The sequence below is a fragment of the Bos indicus genome, chromosome 15 (genome assembly GCF_029378745.1).
Source record: "Bos indicus isolate NIAB-ARS_2022 breed Sahiwal x Tharparkar chromosome 15, NIAB-ARS_B.indTharparkar_mat_pri_1.0, whole genome shotgun sequence".
Lineage (NCBI taxonomy): Eukaryota > Metazoa > Chordata > Mammalia > Artiodactyla > Bovidae > Bos > Bos indicus.
Genome location: NC_091774.1, coordinates 48,028,789 through 48,047,094, shown reverse-complemented (window position 1 = coordinate 48,047,094; position 18,306 = coordinate 48,028,789). Strand labels below are relative to the sequence as shown.

Genomic DNA, 18,306 nt, shown 5'->3' with positions numbered 1-18,306 from the left:
AAAGGGAACCCTCTTACACTGTTGGTGGGAATGCAAACTAGTACAGCCACTATGGAGAACAGTGTGGAGATTCCTTAAAAAAACTGGAAATAGAACTGCCTTATGATCCAGCAACCCCACTGCTGGGCATACACACTGAGGAAACCAGAAGGGAAAGAGACACGTGTACCCCAATGTTCATCGCAGCACTGTTTATAATAGCCAAGACATGGAAGCAACCTAGATGTCCATCAGCAGATGAATGGATAAGCAAGCTGTGGTACATATACACAATGGAGTATTACTCAGCCATTAAAAAGAATACTTTTGAATCAGTTCTAATGAGGTGGATGAAACTGGAGCCTATTATACAGAGTGAAGTAAGCCAGAAGGAAAAACATAAATACAGTATTCTAATGCATATATATGGAATTTAGAAAGATGGTAACAATAACCCAGTGTACGAGACAACAAAAGAGACACTGATGTATAGAACAGTCTTATGGACTCTGTGGGAGAGGGAGAGGGTGGGAAGATTTGGGAGAATGGCAATGAAACATGTAAAATATCATGTAGGAAAGGAGTTGCCAGTCCAGGTTCGATGCATGATGCTGGATGCTTGGGGCTGGTGCACTGGGATGGCCCAGAGGGATGGTATGGGGAGGGAGGAGGGAGGAGGGTTCGGGATGGGGGACACATGTATACCTGTGGCGGATTCATTTTGATATTTGGCAAAACTAATACAATTATGTAAAGTTTAAAAATAAAATAAAATTGGAAGATTTAAAAAATAATAATAATAAAAAAAAAAAAGAAAAAAAAAAGAAATATCTAACAACAGAAAAAAAATTTTTAAAAGAAAGAAAGAAAAAAAAAAAGAAACTGATTTAACAGAATTTTAACCATGATTCAGTTGTAAGATCATTGGTCTTATGACTATTGGTCTTTTGCTATTTGAAAAATCCCCTGATTGCCTGCAAAGTTTTGCTTGATTTCATTTCTACCTGCTCCTTTATGAGTCCAAGAATTTGTTATAGCACAAGAAAGGTCTTTGAAGAGGCTCTTATTAAGTAGTTCATATTATGTTGCCTAGCTACTTCCAAAGAAGTTGTTTCTTGCAGTATCTAAACTGTCCTCTTTCATTGTGAATACATAAAGATAAAACAGGATGTAGGTAAAAAAATAAGTAACAACTTTATAACTCTGACTCATACAGTATTTTAAACACTTAACTACTGTCTTGGACTTCCTTGGTGTTTCAGTGGGAAAGAATCCTCCTGCCAATGCAGGAGACATGGGTGGGGAAGATCCCCTAGAGAAGGAAACAGCAACCCAGTCTAGCATTCTTGCCTGTGAAATCCCATGCACAGAGGAACCTAGTCAGCTACAGTTTGCTTGCAGCGGGTACTAAGTCATTTCAGTCCTGTCCAACTTTTTGACCCTATGGACCGTAGCCCACCAGGCTCCTCTGTTCATGAGATTCTCCAAGCTAGAATACTGGAGTGGGTTGCCATCTCCTTTTCCAGGGGATTTTCCTGACCCAGGGATGGAACTGTGTCTCTTGTGCCTCATGTATTGGCAGCTGGGTTCTTTACCAATAATGCCACCTGGGAAGCTCAAGGCTTCCCTGTCTCAGTTCAGTTCAGTCGCTCACTTGTGTACGACTCTGCGACCCCATGAACCACAGCACACCAGGCCTCCCTGCCCCATTACCAGCTCCTTCAGTTCACCCAAACCCATGTCCGTTGAGTCGGTGATGCCATCCAACTATCTCATCCTCTGTCGTCCGCTTCTCCTCCTGCCCTCAATCTTTTCCAGCATTAGGGTCTTTTCAAATGAGTCAGCTCTTCACATCAGGTGGCCAATGTATTGGAGTTTCAGCTTCAGAGTCAGTCCTTCCAATGAACACCCAGGAGTGATCTCCTTTAGGATGGACTGGTTGGATCTCCTTGCAGTACAAGGGACTCTCAAGAGTCCTCCAACATCACAGTTCAAAAGCATCAATCTTCGGCACTCAGCTTTCTTCGCAGTCCAACTCTCACATCATACATGACTACTGGTAAAACCATAGCCTTGACTAGATGGACCTTTGTTGGCAAAGTAATGTCTCTGCTTTTGAATATGCTCTCTAGGTAAGTCATAACTTTCCTTCCAAGGAGTAAGCATCTTTTAATTTCATGGCTGCAGTCACCATCTGCAGTGATTTTGGAGCCCCAGAAAATAAAGTCTGACACTGTTTCCACTGTTTTCCCATATATTTCCCATGAAGTGATGGGACCAAATGCCATGATCTTAGTTTTCTGAATGTTGAGAAATAACATCGCTCTCTCTTTATTACTTGGTTTTGGACAGGTCATTAGCAATTTTTGACAAAAGATTCCTCACTAAACCTATGTATACAAAATTACCTCAAACATTTCAATTAAAATTAAAAAACACTCATATTTATTTATCAGAATCTGAAGTCCTTGAAAACAGTTATTTTCAAACAATATCATATATTCTAATCTGTTCCCTAATTAATCTGATAGATAAAAATATCTACACTCATTCCATATGTTGTTTATAAGAATCCAACACTTTATAAAAACAAAATTCAAGAGTCCAAATTGTGATATCAGGGCTTTCATCTTGTCCACTTTCCATCATTTCCAGCTGAAGATAGTGACCAAGCTCCTGATTTTCTCTAATGTTTTACTTCCTGGTTAGAAGAATATGGGGAAAATGTGAAATGGTATGCTAAAACTAAGAAATTTTAGTTTAGATTAACTAAATTAGCACATAATATGGTATAAGAGTTCCTGTTTCATTAGAAATATCCAATATGTGCTAATATGGTAGTGAGAATAAGAAAATATTAATACAATGACTACTCACCACTATCACCTACAATATGGTGAATGTAGGTTGCTAATTTTCAAACACTGTCAGAGGAATTATTAATAATAATAATTTTGAATATTTTTCCTTTTGGTGAAAGAAGTTTCAGGATCTTAGAGACTCCAAACGCTCAAAGTTCCAGGTCTCTGAGTTCATTCTGATGAGATATGCATGCAATGTTCTATTTAATTGTAACAAAAAGGTGAAAAGACAGCCTTCAGAATGGGATAAAATAATAACAAATGAAGTAACTGACAAACAACTAATCTCAAAATATACAAGCAACTCCTATAGATCAATTCCAGAAAAATAAGTGACCCAATCAAAAAAGGGGCCAAAGAACTAAATAGACATTTCTCCAAAGAAGACATACAGATGGCTAACAAACACATGAAAAGAGGCTCAACATCACTCATTATCAGAGAAATGCAAATCAAAACCACAATGAGGTACCATTTCACGCCAGTCAGAATGGCTGCGATCCAAAAGCCTACAAGCAATAAATGCTGGAAAGGGTGTGGAGAAAAGGGAACCTTACATTGTTAGTGGGAATGCAAACTAGTCCAGCCACTATGGAGAACAGTGTGGAGATTCCTTAAAAAACTGGAAATAGAACTGTTTATGACCCAGCAATCCCACTACTGGGCATACACACTGAGGAATCCAGTATTATTAATTTTTTTAGATTAATTATTAAAAAAAATTTTTTTTAATTTACAACATTGTATTGGTTTTGCATACATCAACATGCATCCACCACGGGTGTACACATGTTCCTCATCCTGAACCCCCCTCCCACATCCCTCCCCATACCATCCCTCTGGGTCATCCCAGTGCAGCAGCCCCAAGCTTCTTGTATCCTGCATCGAACCTGGACTGGCGATTTGTTTCTTATATGATATATACATGTTTCAATGCCATTCTCCCAAATCATCCCACCCTCTCCCTCTCCCACAGAGTCCAAAAGACTGTTCTGTACATCTGTGTCTTTTGCTATCTCGCATACAGGTTGTTACCATCTTTCTAAATTCCATATATATGCGTTAGTATACTGTATTGGTGTTTTTCTTTCTGGATTACTTCACTCTGTATAATAGGCTCCAGTTTCATCCACCTCATTAGAACTGATTCAAATGTATTTTTTTAACGGCTGAGTAATACTTCATTGTGTATATGTACCACAGCTTTCTTATCCATTCATCTGCTGATGGACATCTAGGTTGCTTCCATGCCCTGGCTATTATAAACAGTGCTGCGATGAACATTGCAATTCTGGTTTCCTCGGTGTGTATGCCCAGCAGTGGGATTGCTGGATCATAAGGCAGTTCTATTTCCAGTACTTTAAGGAATCTCCACACTGTTCTCCATAGTGGCTGTATTAGTTTGCATTCCCACCAACAGTGTAAGAAGGTTCCCTTTTCTCCACATCATTTCTCTTCAGCATTTATTGCTTGTAGACTTTTGGATCACAGCCATTCTGACTGGCGTGAAATGGTACCTCATTGTGGTTTTGATTTGCATTTCTCTGATAATGAGTGATGTTGAGCATCTTTTCATGTGTTCGTTAGCCATCTGTATGTCTTCTTTGGAGAAATGTCTATTTAGTTCTTTGGCCCATTTTTTGGTTGGGTCATTTATTTTTCTGGAATTGAGCTGTAGGAGTTGCTTGTATATTTTTGAGATTAGTTGTTTGTCAGTTGCTTCATTTGCTATTATTTTCTACCATTCTGAGGGCTGTCTTTTCACCTTGCTTATAGTTTCTTTTGTTATGCAGAAGCTTTTAATTTTAATTAGATCCCATTTGTTTATTTTTGCTTTTATTTCCAATATTCTGAGATGTGGGTCATAGAGGATCCTGCTGTGATGTATGTCAAAGAGTGTTTTGCCTATGGTCTCCTCTAAGAGTTTTATAGTTTCTGGCCTTATGTTTAGATCTTTAATCCATTTTGAGTTTATTTTTGTGTATGGTGTTAGAAAGTGTTCTCATGTGTCTTTTTCAATTGAGGTTTCCTCAAGATATATGCCCAATAGTGGGTTTGTTGGGTCATATGTTAATTTTATGGGTTTTATGGGTTAATTTTATGGGTTTCCCAGATATCACTAATGGTAAAGAACCCACCTGCCAATGAAGGAGAAATAAGAGACACAGAAATGATCCCTGGGTCAAGAAGATCCCTGGAGAGGGGCATGGCAACCCACTCCAGTGTTCTTGCCTGGAGAATCCCATAGTGGGATTCTAGCCTGGTGGGCTAGAGTCCATTGGGTCACAAAGAGTCAGACACGACTGAAGTAACAGCATGCACACAGGCACGCATGGTAATTTTAGTCCTAGTTTTTTAAGAAATCTCTATACTGTCTTCCATAGTGACTTTATCAGTTTATATCCCCACCAGCAGTGCAAGTGGGTTTCCTTTTCTTCATACCCTCTTACTGTTTGGAGATCTTTTGATGATGGCCACTCTGACAGGTGTAAGGAGATATCTCATTGCAGTTTTGAGTTACATTTCTCTAATAATGAGCTACATTTAGCATCTCTTCATGTGTTTATTAGCCATCAGTATGTCTTCTTTGGAGAAATATCTAAGTCTTCTGCTCACTTTTTGATTGGATTGCTTGTTTATCTGGTAGAGAGTTGCTTGAGCTGCTTGTATATTTTAGAAATTTACCCTTTGTCTATTTTTTCATTTGCTATTATTTTCTCCCATTCTGAGGTGTTTTCTTGGTGGTTCTTCTTATACTTCAAAAAAATATTTAAAAACCAGTGTAATGATTCTTAAAGTCTTACAAAATTTGATTTATTTATTAACCTGTTCATCCACTTAAAAATATTTTTTGATATCAAATACATGCATGCCAGCTTGCTAACAATGCAAATATTAACATAAATACTTCGTGATCAAATTGCCAACACATGTTGCATCATTGAAAAAGCGAGAGTTCCAGAAAAACATCTACTTCTGCTTTATTGACTATGCCAAAGCCTTTGACTGTGTGAATCACAACAAACTGTGGAAAATTCTTAAAGGGTTGGAAATACCTGATCTTCCTCTTGAGAAATCTGTATGCAGGTCAAGAAGCAACAGTTAGAACTGGACGTGGAACAACAGATTGCTTCTAAATAGGAAAAAGAGTATTTCAAGACTGTATATTGTCACCCTGCTTATTTAACTTATATGCAGAGTATATCATATGAAATATCAGACTGGATGAAGCACAAGCTGGAATCAAGATTGCTGGGAGAAATATCAATAACCTCAGATATGCAGATGACACCACCCTTATGGCAGAAAGTGAAGAGGAACTAAAGATCCTCTTGATGAAACTGAAAGAAGAAAGTGAAAAAGTTGGCTTAAAGCTCAACATTCAGAAAAAGAAGATCGTGGTATCTGGTCCCATCACTTCATGGGAAATATATGGGGAAACAATGGAAACAGTGACACATTATTTGGGGGGGATCCAAAATCACTGTAGAAGGTGACTGCAGACATGAAATCAAAATACCCTTGCTCCTTGAAAGAAAAACTATGATCAGCCTAGAGAGCATAGTAAAAAGCAGAGACATTACATTGCCAACAAAGGTCCATCTAGTCAAAGCTATGGTTTTTCTAGTAGTCACGTATGGATGTGAGAGTTAGACTATAAATAAAAAAGAATTGATGCTTTTGAACTGTGGTGTTGGAGCAGACTCTTGAGAGTCATTTGGACAGTAAGGAGATCCAACCAGTCCATCCTAAAGGAAATCAGTTCTGAATATTCATTGGAAGGACTGATGCTAAAGCTGAAACTGCAATACTTTGGCCAATGATGCGAAGAACTGGCTCATTTGAAAACATCCTGATGCTTGGAAAGATTGAAGGCAGGAGAAGGGGATTACAGAGGGTGAGGTGGTTGGATGAAATCACCAACTCAATGGACGTGAGTTTGAGTAAACTCCAGGAGTTGGCGATGTACTGGGAAGCCTGGCATGCTGCACTCCATGGGGTCACAAAGAGTCAGACACTACTGAGTGACTGAACTGAATGTTGTTTCCAAATATTAACATTTTGGTTACATTCTGGAGAATTCAAGATATCTATATTTTTTAATATCATGATTTTAAAATAGAAAGATATATTGATCCACAGATAGATTTATTTCTTACCTAGAAAGCCTATCTTTTTTTGCAACTACATCATATTGAGTTGGCCAAATGTTTGTTTGGGTTTATTTATAATATCCTAAGGAAAACCTGAATGATATTTTTTGGCAAACTCAATATTAGAAAATTCAAATGTTGGCTCCTGTCCTTTCTGAGAGAGAGCTGAATATTTCTAAGGAAGTTCATGCTTAAAGTTAGATTTGGTGGTAGGAGGGGCCAAAATATAACAGAATATTTCAAAATCACAAAGATAATAATATTGGTGAACATATCATATAATATTATATGATATGTCATAATATCAGTGAAAACAATAATATCAGTAAGAAATAGCAAATATAACCAGAATAAAGAGTAAGAAAAAAGAAAGAATGGAAGAAAGGAAAAAAGGAAGAAAAAACTGATCTAGCCAAATCCCCACCATGACTCAGTTAAGACCATTTCTCTTTTGTCTTTGAAAATTCTCAGAATCTCCTCCAAAATTTTGCTTACTTTTATTGCCCTCTACTTCTTTATGACTCTAAAAATTGGTATATGTCAAAACCAATACAATATTGTAAAGTTAAAAAATAAAATAAAAAAATAAAAAACAAACAAACAAAAAAGAATTTGTCATGGCACAAGGAAAGTCTTTGAAGAGAACTCATCAAGTAGTTCATTCTATGTTACTTTGCTACTTTCAAACAAGTTACTTTTTGCAGTATCTAAACTTTCATCTTTCATTGTGAATACCTGAAGATAAAACAGGGAAGCAGGTAGAAAAATTAATATATGACAACTTTATATCTTGATTCCCTCACTATTTTAAATAATGTTATCAACCCTCTTATGATGACTGAAAATTTATTCTTGGGGAGAGAACATTAATATGTGCTATGAATGCAAATATATCAGGTGTGATGAAGCCTGGGGATGAGACATCAAAAAAAAAATTCCTAAAAAACTAGGAATAAAACCACCATGTGACCCAGCAATTCCAATCCTAGGCATATACCCTGAGGAAACCAGAACTGAAAGAGACACATGTATCCTGTTGTTCATTGCAGCACTATTTACAATAGCTAGAACATGGAAGCAACCTAGATGTCCTTTGACAGATGAATGGATAAAGAAGTTGTGGTATATATACACAATGGAATATTACTCAGCCATAAAAAGGAACACATTTGAGTCAGTTCTAATGAAGTAGATGAACCTAGAACCTATTATACAGTGAAGTGAGTCAGAAAGAGAAAGATAAATGCCATATTCTAATGCATATATAGGGAATCTAGAAAAATGGTACTGAAGAATTTATTTATAGGGCAAAATGGAGAAACAGACATAGAGAACAGACTTATGAACATTGGGAGAGGGGAGGAGAGGGTGAGATGTATGGAAAGAGTAACATGGAAACTTGCATTGCCATATGTAAAATAGATGGCCAATGGGAGTTTTCTGTATGGCTTAGGAAACTCAAACAGGGGTTCTGTATCAACCTAGAGGGGTGGGAAGCAGGGGCAGATGGGAGGCAGTTTCGAAAGGAAGGGGATATATGTATCCCTATGGCTGATTCATGTTGAGATTTGACTAAAAACCTCAAAATTCTGTAAAGCAATTATCCTTCAATAAAAATAAATTTAAAAAATGAGAAGGTGAATCCAATACTCATATTTAGGTGTAAGTCAGACAGTGTCCTTCTACTACTCAATATCAGGAACACTGAAAACCAGTTACATATTTTTCCTGGATGCAGATGGGTAGGTATTTTTCTGAAATCAGCTTTCTGAAATGTGTGGGTTAATAGTCAGTTAGTAGTCAAAACAGTATGACATTTGAGAAATAATTCCAGTATTAAAGATAAAGACAATGCAGACTACACAAATAAACTATTGACATTTAGAAGTTATTAAAATAATACATATGAAGTAGAAAAGAACAATATGTATAAATATATAACTTCTTTAATCTACTATTCTTTGTTATCAATATGATAGAATGTCATCACTTGGATTAAGATGAATATACTCAGCAGGTGTATATCCACACTGTTGTACTGTAGATACCATAATTTAAAACCATAACATTTTTCAAATATTTGATATCTTGAAATGCATTCTTAAGATGTAAATTATTGAAAGGAAAAAGTAATAAACAGCAAATATTTAGGAAAAATTGATGTAAAAATTTGTTTCCATTTTTAGATTAAACGATTAAATTAATAAATTAATGTAGATATACACTAACTTGATTTAGTCATGTAGTTTTCAAAATATTTATCTCATACAAATTTTTGAAGGTCTGATGCTCCATTCTTTGCTTTATGACTATCTAGAATGCTCCAAGAATCAAAATTAGTCAAGTAGGGAAAAGTTCAGAGAAGGCAATGGCAACCCACTCCAGTACTCTTGCCTGGAAAATACCATGGACAGAGGAGCTTTGTAGGCTGCTGTCCATGGGGTCGTGAAGAGTCAGACACGACTGAGTGACTTCACTTTCACTTTTTACTTTCATGCATTGGAGGAGGAAATAGCAACCCACTCCAGTGTTTCTTGCCTGGAGAATCCCAGGGATGGCGGAGCCTGGTGGGCTGCCGTCTATGTGGTTGCACAGAGTTGGACACGACTGAAGTGACTTAGCAGCAGCAGCAGGGGAAAGTTATTAAAAAACAGAATAGAATCAATTGTGTATAAGTGAGAGCCCTAAATCACATTTCTTTTACTGTTAATCAATTTTGGACAAGTATGAGCAATTTTTAACATCAGTTTCCTAACTAGAATTTATATGTATACTAAATTAATTCATACATTTCAATTAAAATTAAATAATTCACGTGATTATTTCACAAAATCTCGAGTGTTTGAAAAGTTATTTTCAATGTCATACATTCTAATCTGCTACTTGAATGTCTTCATGCATAAAAATCTCTACATTCATTGCATTCATTGTGTCTCTGATAATCAAACACTTCCCTGATGGCTCAGTGGTAAAGAATCTGCCTGTGAAGCAGGAAACATGGATTCAATCCCCAAGTCAGAAAGATTCCCTTGGAGAAGGAAATAGCAATCCACTACAGCCCAGGGAAATCCCATGGGTTGAGTTTGCCATGCTACAGTATGTGGGGTCTCAAAAGAGTTGGACTTGACTTAGCAACTAAACAGCATAATCCAACACTTTAGCAAAACCAAATTCAAGAGTCCAAGCTATCATATCAGAGGACTTTCCTCTTGTCCAGTTTCCATGACTTCCAGGCTGAAGATAACAACCAAGTTCCTGATTTTCTCTAAAGTTCTATTCCTCAATCATGAGAAGTTGAAAGTAATGTGAACTGCCTAATGGTTTGATGTTAGGGTTTTGATTAGCTGAATTAACATATAATAAACTGCCACAGTTCCTGTTTCACTGGAAATATACAATAAATTTTAGTGCTGGGATGAGAATTAGTGTGAATACTGTTAGGTGCTCAGTCAGTGTCTGACTCTTTGCAGCTCCATGGACTGTAGCCTAACAGGCTCCTCTGTCCATGGAATTCTCCAGTTAAGAATATTGGAGTGGGTGGCCATTTCCTTCTCCAGGGAATCTTCCTGACCCAGGGGTTGAAACCAGGTCTCCTGCACCATAAGCAGATTCTTTACCAGAATTTTAAAGTTACAGTAACTCCATGCCATCACCACCTACAATATCATGGATCTGGGTAATTCCTATTCAAACATTGTCAGAGAAATTATTAAGATTGTCATGTTGAATAGTTTTCCTCTTAGTGAAGATGTTCCAGGATCTCAGACACTCCAACAGCTCAAAGATCCAGGTCTATGAGTTCATTCTGTTGGGATTCTCAGGCATTCACAGCTGGCAGCACTGGCTTTCCCTGCCCCTGCCCCTGCTGTACCTCTTAGCTCTCAGTGCCAACATCCTTATCCTGATCATCGCCAATCAGAAGGCAACACTGCACCGGCCTATGTATTATCTCCTGGGCATCCTGGCTGTGGTTGACACAGGCCTGGCTACCAACAGTATGCCCAAGATTTTGATCATCTTGTGGTTCAGTGCTAACACCATCCGTCTCCCTGAATGCTTTGTGCAGATGTATGTCATACATTGTGTTATGGGCATGGAATCAGGAATCTTTGTCCTCATGGCTGTAGATAGATACATAGCCATTTGTTGACCACTACACTATTCATCCATAATTACTGACTCTTTTGTGGTCAAAGCCACTGTGCTCATGACACTCAGAAACATCCTTCTTACAATTCCAGTGCCTGTGTTGGCTGCTCAGAGAGACTATTGCTCAAAAAAACAACTTGAGCACTGCCTGTGCTCTAATCTTGGCGTCACTAGTCCATCCTGTGATTACAGGACAATCAACAGTATCTACCAGCTATTTCTCCCGTGGACATTCATGGGTAATGACTTGAGTTTGATTTTTATATCCTATGTATGCTTTGATTCTTAATTCTGTGTTAAAGCTGAATTTAGCACCTGCTGCTGCTGCTAAGTCGCTTCAGTCGTGTCCCACTCTGTGCGACCCCATAGACAGCAGCCCGCTAGCCTCGCCCGTCCCTGGGATTTCCCAGGCAAGAACACTGGAGTGGGTTGCCATTTCCTCCTCCAATGCATGAAAGTGAAAAGTGAAAGTGAAGTCGCTCAATCGTGTCCGACTGCTAGCGACCCCATGGACTGAAGTCTAAAAGGCTCCTCTGTCCATGGGATTTTCCAGGCAAGAGTACTGGAGTGGGGTGCCATCGCCTTCTCTGAATTCAGCAGCAGCTGTATACAAGGCCTTAAGTACCTGCACTTGCCACCTCATTCTAATCAGTTTCTTCTACACAACCATCATTATCATTTCCGTTACCCACAGTGCAGCAATGACATTTCTCTTCATCCCAGTTCTACTCAATGTATCAAAAATGTTTTTCCCTCTGCCCTGAACCCCATGGTCTAGGTACTCAAAAACAAAGAGCTCAGACAGGGTTTATATAAAACACACACACACACACACACACATATATTAGATCCTCCAAGGATTGCAGATGACAGAATAACTAAGAAACACTGACATTTCCAGTTAGTATAAGTAATTGGTTACAGCTAATGAAACTTTATAAAAAATAGTAAAACCGATAATTTAACCATGTTTTTCAAAGAAAATCTTCATCAAGAATAACACAGTGATGACCGCCTCAAGAAATCCAAGAGAAAGATAAGTTGAATAAACACTTCACTTTCTTACCTAGTTGTCCTGGTTAAACACTGGACAGCATTTAATCGCATTCGTTAGCACAGACACCTGCCATTTTCTTCTCTTTAATGGAAGTATTTATCCATGTACTTCTCATATAATTGCTGACAGGTTAACACTCACTCCTGCCATCTGTGTATTGATTTTATGATGTGTATTATTATCTTTTTTATAATAATAGATATAATATAAGACCAAATACTTGAATGTACATTTCTCTAAAGAAGACATGCAAAGGCCAACAAGCACAGGAAGAGATCCCCAACATCCTTAGTCATTTGATGAACACAGGTCAAAACCACAATAAAATACCCTATATATTCTTAAATGGATATATTCTTTTTTAATGATATTAACAAGTTATGGCACCTTTGTGGATACATTGGAGCCCTTGTATATTAATGGTGGAAATATCAAGTCACATCATAAATGAGGAAAATAGCTTGACAACTAACCAAAAAGTTGAGCACAATTCCAAACTTATTCAGAAATTCAATTCTTAGTCTATACCTAAAATATTCAAAACAGAAGTTAAAGCAAAACTATGTACACTAATGTTCATAGCAACATTATCTGCCAAAACAATAGGAAGCATCCAAATATCCATCACCTGCTGAGTTTATGAGCATAACCACAAGAGATCATTATCATTCCTCACAAGGACAAAGTATGGGTACATGTTGTTGCATTGATGAAAGAATTCTGCTAAGTGAAAAAAATTAAAAAACAAGCAAACATACCAAAAATGCTACAACTTGTATAACTTCATTATATCAGTGTCCAGAATAGGTATATCTATTGAATCAGAAAGTAAATTGACTGTTTCCAGGGACTGGGGACACTGTTTAATTTGGAGTGACTGAGGAATAGTTATGGATTTCTTTTTGAGGAATTGAAACTGTTCTTGGATTACACTGTGCTGAAGTTTGCACAGCGCTGTCAATATAGTGCTGTGCACTCTTAAATCATATAAATGGGTAGTTTGATTGTATGTAATTTTCACTTCTATAAGAAATAATAAAATGAAAACATAGTACAAAATTTATTTTCAACGTATGTATTTATTGCATTATTTCCTATAAGTTAAAGGAACATACATGTCCAAGAATAGAAAAATGTCAAATATATTATGTAAAAACAAGATCACACTTTTATTTAATTATAATACTGATGAATAATTGTGTTTTAAATTTGCTTATTCTATAATGTCAATTGAAAATGCCATAATTATGTTTTAATATGATATTTTTCAAGCATTATTTTCAAACTCATATGTAGAAAATATACTAAAAATGTATCAGCACATGCCCCTCCACTGTTCATAGTAGCACTATTTACAATAACAAGACATGGAACCAACATAAGCATCAATCAACAGATGAATGGATAAAGATGTGGTATGTGTGCATGCATGTCCATCATTTCCGACTCCTTCTGATCCCATGGACTGTAGCCTGTCAGGCTCCTCTGTCCATGGAATTTTCCAGGCAAGAAAAGTGGAGTTGGCTGCACTTCCTTCTTGAAGTTTTCTTCCTTCAGGGGATCTTCCTGACCCAGGGATCGAACTCAGGACTCCTGCATTGGCACAGGGGTTCTTTACATTATAGAATTTAAGGTTTAGATTTATCTAATTCTGAAATCTTTTTTAGACCCACTACTTTTATTGTCTAATTAAAGAATATAAATTTAGAATCAGTTGTGCTTTATTATTGTTTTTGATATTAATGCCATCATCATTATTATCTCAAACTTGGGCATCTAAATTTTCCTAACTGAATATCTAAGCAGACTAAGCCTGAAATTTTGATGAACTTCTAAAGTGTCATAATATTTATCATTATCCTCACTTGAAAGTAAGATAGATATACAAAGGAACACATAAACAAATGTACATGTGAGTGATTGAAACTTTCAAAAACATTGTAAATGTTTTCAACTGTGTGCTTACATTTTGACACAAAAAGAACTAAAAATACATATTAAAATGTCTAATGCTCGTTAAATTATGATCATTTTCATTTCTGTATTTATATATCTCAGACAAAAGCACACAAATATAGAAACATGCAGATAAAAAATACTCTTACTTATGTAATACTTCATAGTAAGAATGGAAAATTTCCACATTTTTCCTTCTTTAATTAAAATTAGCTTAATTCCCATACCAGTACTTGCATCTCGAGTGTTTTGCACTTATCCTCTGGGATATATAACACTCATCCTAATCTCTAAATATTCAATTCAATAGTACAAATATCAAGGGATTTAAAAGTTGAGGACAGTAATGTACAGCTATTATGGAGTAGTGTTTTTTGTTTTGTTTTGTTTTTTTACTGATGTCCTGAACACCTGGACCCAATTGCATTCAGCTATTTTGCTATCCAGAAACTAAGGTATTAAAGGACATATGAACGTGGGATTAAGAGTAGGGTATTTGCTGCTGTTGGTTGTGATAGGATAAAGCAGAGAGAGACTTTGAGTGTACATGAATTCATTATTGTATCCTCAGAAACCCTGGCTTGATTCCACCCCACATTTAAGGGCAGAAGTGCTGTAAAAGACTAAATTTTCTGAAAATGTTTTTGCCCATTTCTCAGACTGCAATTCAGTGTGACTTCCCATAATGACTATGTAGTGATTTTTCTAAAAGCAAATAGGATCCTTTGGTTCTTCCATGCTGGTTGTCAGGTATGAATCAACCCCTGTAACTAGAAGTTGGGGAAATACAAGAAAATAGTTCTTCATGATCACAGTGGTTGCTTTTCACCTACCTTCCCATTGTTCTCAGGATGAGAATCTAATATAATTGCTTCATTTCTAGAGGCATTTACTTGTGACTGCATTTATCCATTTTAGATAAGAAAATCTACTTGGAGAAACAAACCATCATATTAGGAAAAGAAATGAGGTGTAAAATTGAGAACTGATTAGTGAGGAAGAAGCATTTTTTATAGTTTAGAAATGGGAATAGGCAACATGTAGTATGATAACTGTACTTATAAATAAGTGACCATGTTCTTGTGTTAATATAAGTCTCCCACAGAATAATATGAGCCCAGTTTCCACAAAATTTAAACTCTAATGTATTGAAATCATTTAAAATTCACTTTGGAAAAAGTCTAATGTAATTATGGTCAATACTAAAATATTTGGTATAAGCTTGGATCATTGAGAATTCTGCAAATGAATTGCAATTGGAGCATAAAGTTGTTCTTATGTAACAATAAAATCAGTTTTAATAATAAGCACTAGAACTATGAAAAGAAAAGATGAAGGACATAAATAGGATTTTTATCTCATATTTGAGAGCTGAATTCTTATGAATAGAGCACAAATAAATTAAGAGATAGGGCTTCCCTGATTGCTCAGCAGTAAAGAATGTGTCTACCAATGCAGAAGATGTGGATTCAATTCCCTGGTTGGGATCAAAATTTGTCATTTGGAAATATTGGCTCACTGTGCTATGCAGATCTCCCAAATGTCAACATACTTAATTTTTACAGTGATAATCTCACATCATATGGACTCTAGAAAATCCCTTTGTACATTAGTAAGAGAATGAAACTGAAAAAAGGCCAAAAATGCCTTAATATTTCTATGAAAATTATTGTCACTTCACACATCTTTTCTCAAATGGTCTTGAGGTTCTTAGGGCTCCATGGACAACACCTTAATGCGTGTTGCATTAGAAACTCCTGAGATAGAAGGGGAGAAGTAAGGTAGATTATTGATTATCAGTGAACAAAGAAAAATAAATTTTTAATTGGGAATTACAGTGGAGAGGTTATATCCAAGATGTTTTTATAAAATTGGTAGTTGTGAGAATTACTTATGTAGTTTCCATTGGCATTATAGATGTCATTTTATTTAATACAGAAAAAGCCTCAATATCAATAAAGGAAAAATAAATCCATATTCTGAAACAACATAGCTGTTTTGAGATGTATATTGCATGTATTGTTTTTTAAAGCTAAGCTATAGATTGCATATTTATTTCTTCAGTAAATTGGTCTGCTTGCTTTTTACAATATGATGTTTACTAAGTGCCATTTTTTAAAAAAGCAGCGACTGACATTTTGCCTGTATATTATTAGTGTAATTCATAAACTGAATTTTAACTTCAATGACTGCCTAGCCTGGAAAATGTCCTGAAAAGCCATTTAATTTCTTATCCATAAGGACGATTACATAGAGAAGGAAATGGCAACCCACTCCAGTATGCTTGCCTGGGAAATCCCATGGACAGAAGAGTCTGGCAGGCTACAGTCCATGCGGTGGCAAGACAGTTGGACAGGACTTAACAGTTGAACAACAAAGGAAGATTATAATCACAGACAAGACACTTAACTCTCAAAAGGTTAAGAAAATATCCTACATGAATACATTAAGAGGAAAGTTGTAATGAACCAATATCAATGACTTGGTTCAAACTAGTGATAGAGGAAAAAAATATGGGGAGTCACTGGAATATAAATCCAGAATTATCTGTAACTTTTCCCACTGTAGTTGCATAAAACAGTTCATAGAAAAGACACAATATCACACATAAATTTCTCCTTTGTTGTTTTTCATTCATCTTTATTCTATCTCATTTCACTTGTCCTGAGTACTTGCACCTTTCTCACCCTGCAAGAGCTTTATGACATTGTCTCGAATCTGTTTTGTCTTTACCCCATAAACAATGGGGTTGAGAGCTGGAGGAAGAAGAAGATAAAGATTAGCCACAATGATGTGAAGAGAAGAGGGAATAGCGTGTCCTCCAAAACGGTGGGTAAAGAAAGTGAAGAATGCTGGAACATAAGTGACAATAATGGCAGATATATGGGCAGTGCAGGTGCTGAAGGCTTTCTGCCGAGCGTCTGCTGAGGAGAGACTGACCACCGCCCGAAGGATCATAGTGTATGATACAGATATGCAGCAGATATCAAACACTCCAATCAGGAGGGCAACCACCAGACCATAGAAGACATTGACCTTGATACTGGCGCAGGATAATTTCACCACTGACATGTGGTCACAATATGTATGGGAGATAATATTGCTTTGGCAGAAGGGCAAACGCTTAACCAAGAATGGAAAAGGAATCATCAGCAATGCACCCCTCAGGAAGGTGACAAGTCCAGCTTTGGCAATGATAGGGTTAGTGAGTATGGTAGCATAGTGCAGTGGGTAGCAAATGGCCACATAGCGGTCCAGAGCCATGAGCATGAGCACTCCAGACTCCACACCTGTGAACCCATGGACAAAGAACATCTGGACTAGACAAGCATTGAAGTTAATTTCCTTGAGATTGAACCAGAAGATGCAGAGTGCATTGGGTAGGGTAGTGGTACAGGTAAAGAGATCAACAAGGGAGAGCATTGCCAGAAAAAAATACATTGGATGGTGTAAGGACTCCTCATGATGAATGAGATACACAAGGCCAAGGTTTCCCAGAAGGGAGATGATATACATTGTGCAGAATGGGAGGGAGATCCACACATGTACTCTTTCCAGACCAGGAATTCCATTAAGAATAAAATATTTTGGGGGCACATATGAATTGTTGGAAACCAGCATAACTGATTCAATAAAGAGACTCTATTTTTTCCACCCATAAGTTTGTACCCTAGGAGAAGAAATAAAAAAAAAAAAAAAAGAAATTTAGATCATCCTTGAGAACGTAGACTTCAGTTTGGCATAAAATTACATTTATAACAGTACCAACAACTTTGAATAATAGTGATTATGAAAATGCACAGTTTATTGAATAAATAAATATTAAAGAATATTTTTAAAGCTTTGTAAACAATATAAATGTAATTTTAGAGCCACAATTGCAAAATTGTAGTTTTTGTTTTGTCACCAAATAAAAGAAGATACTGAGGTAGAGAAAGATTGAATAATGTTGCTGCTGATGCTGCTGCTCAGTCGCTTCAGTAGCGTCCAGCTCTGTGCAACCCCATAGACAGCAGCCCACCAGGCTCCCCTGTCTGTGGGATTCTCCAGGCAAGAACCCTGGAGTGGGTTGTTATTTCCTTCTCCAATGCATGAAAGTGAAAAGTGAAAGTGAAGCTCAGTCGCATCCGACTCTCACAGACTCCATGGA

At 36.8% G+C, this 18,306-nt stretch overlaps 1 protein-coding gene and 1 pseudogene across 1 annotated transcript; one reads left to right on the top strand and one right to left on the bottom strand.

Annotated features, from left to right (window-relative positions):
* Window positions 1-10,742: 10,742 nt before the first annotated feature.
* LOC109568881 (putative olfactory receptor 56B2) lies at window positions 10,743-12,257 on the top strand (annotated as a pseudogene).
* A 4,554-nt stretch (window positions 12,258-16,811) lies between these two features.
* On the bottom strand, window positions 16,812-17,777 carry LOC109569356 (olfactory receptor 52N5-like). Its single transcript, XM_019974694.2, has one exon. The coding sequence runs from the start codon at window positions 17,775-17,777 to the stop codon at window positions 16,812-16,814; it is 966 nt and encodes a 321-aa protein (XP_019830253.2).
* Window positions 17,778-18,306: the final 529 nt, after the last annotated feature.

Bases quoted from the DNA above. Each gene is read 5' to 3' on its own strand.
- LOC109569356 (XM_019974694.2), bottom strand. From the start codon at position 17,777: ATGCTGGTTTCCAACAATTCATATGTGCCCCCAAAATATTTTATTCTT.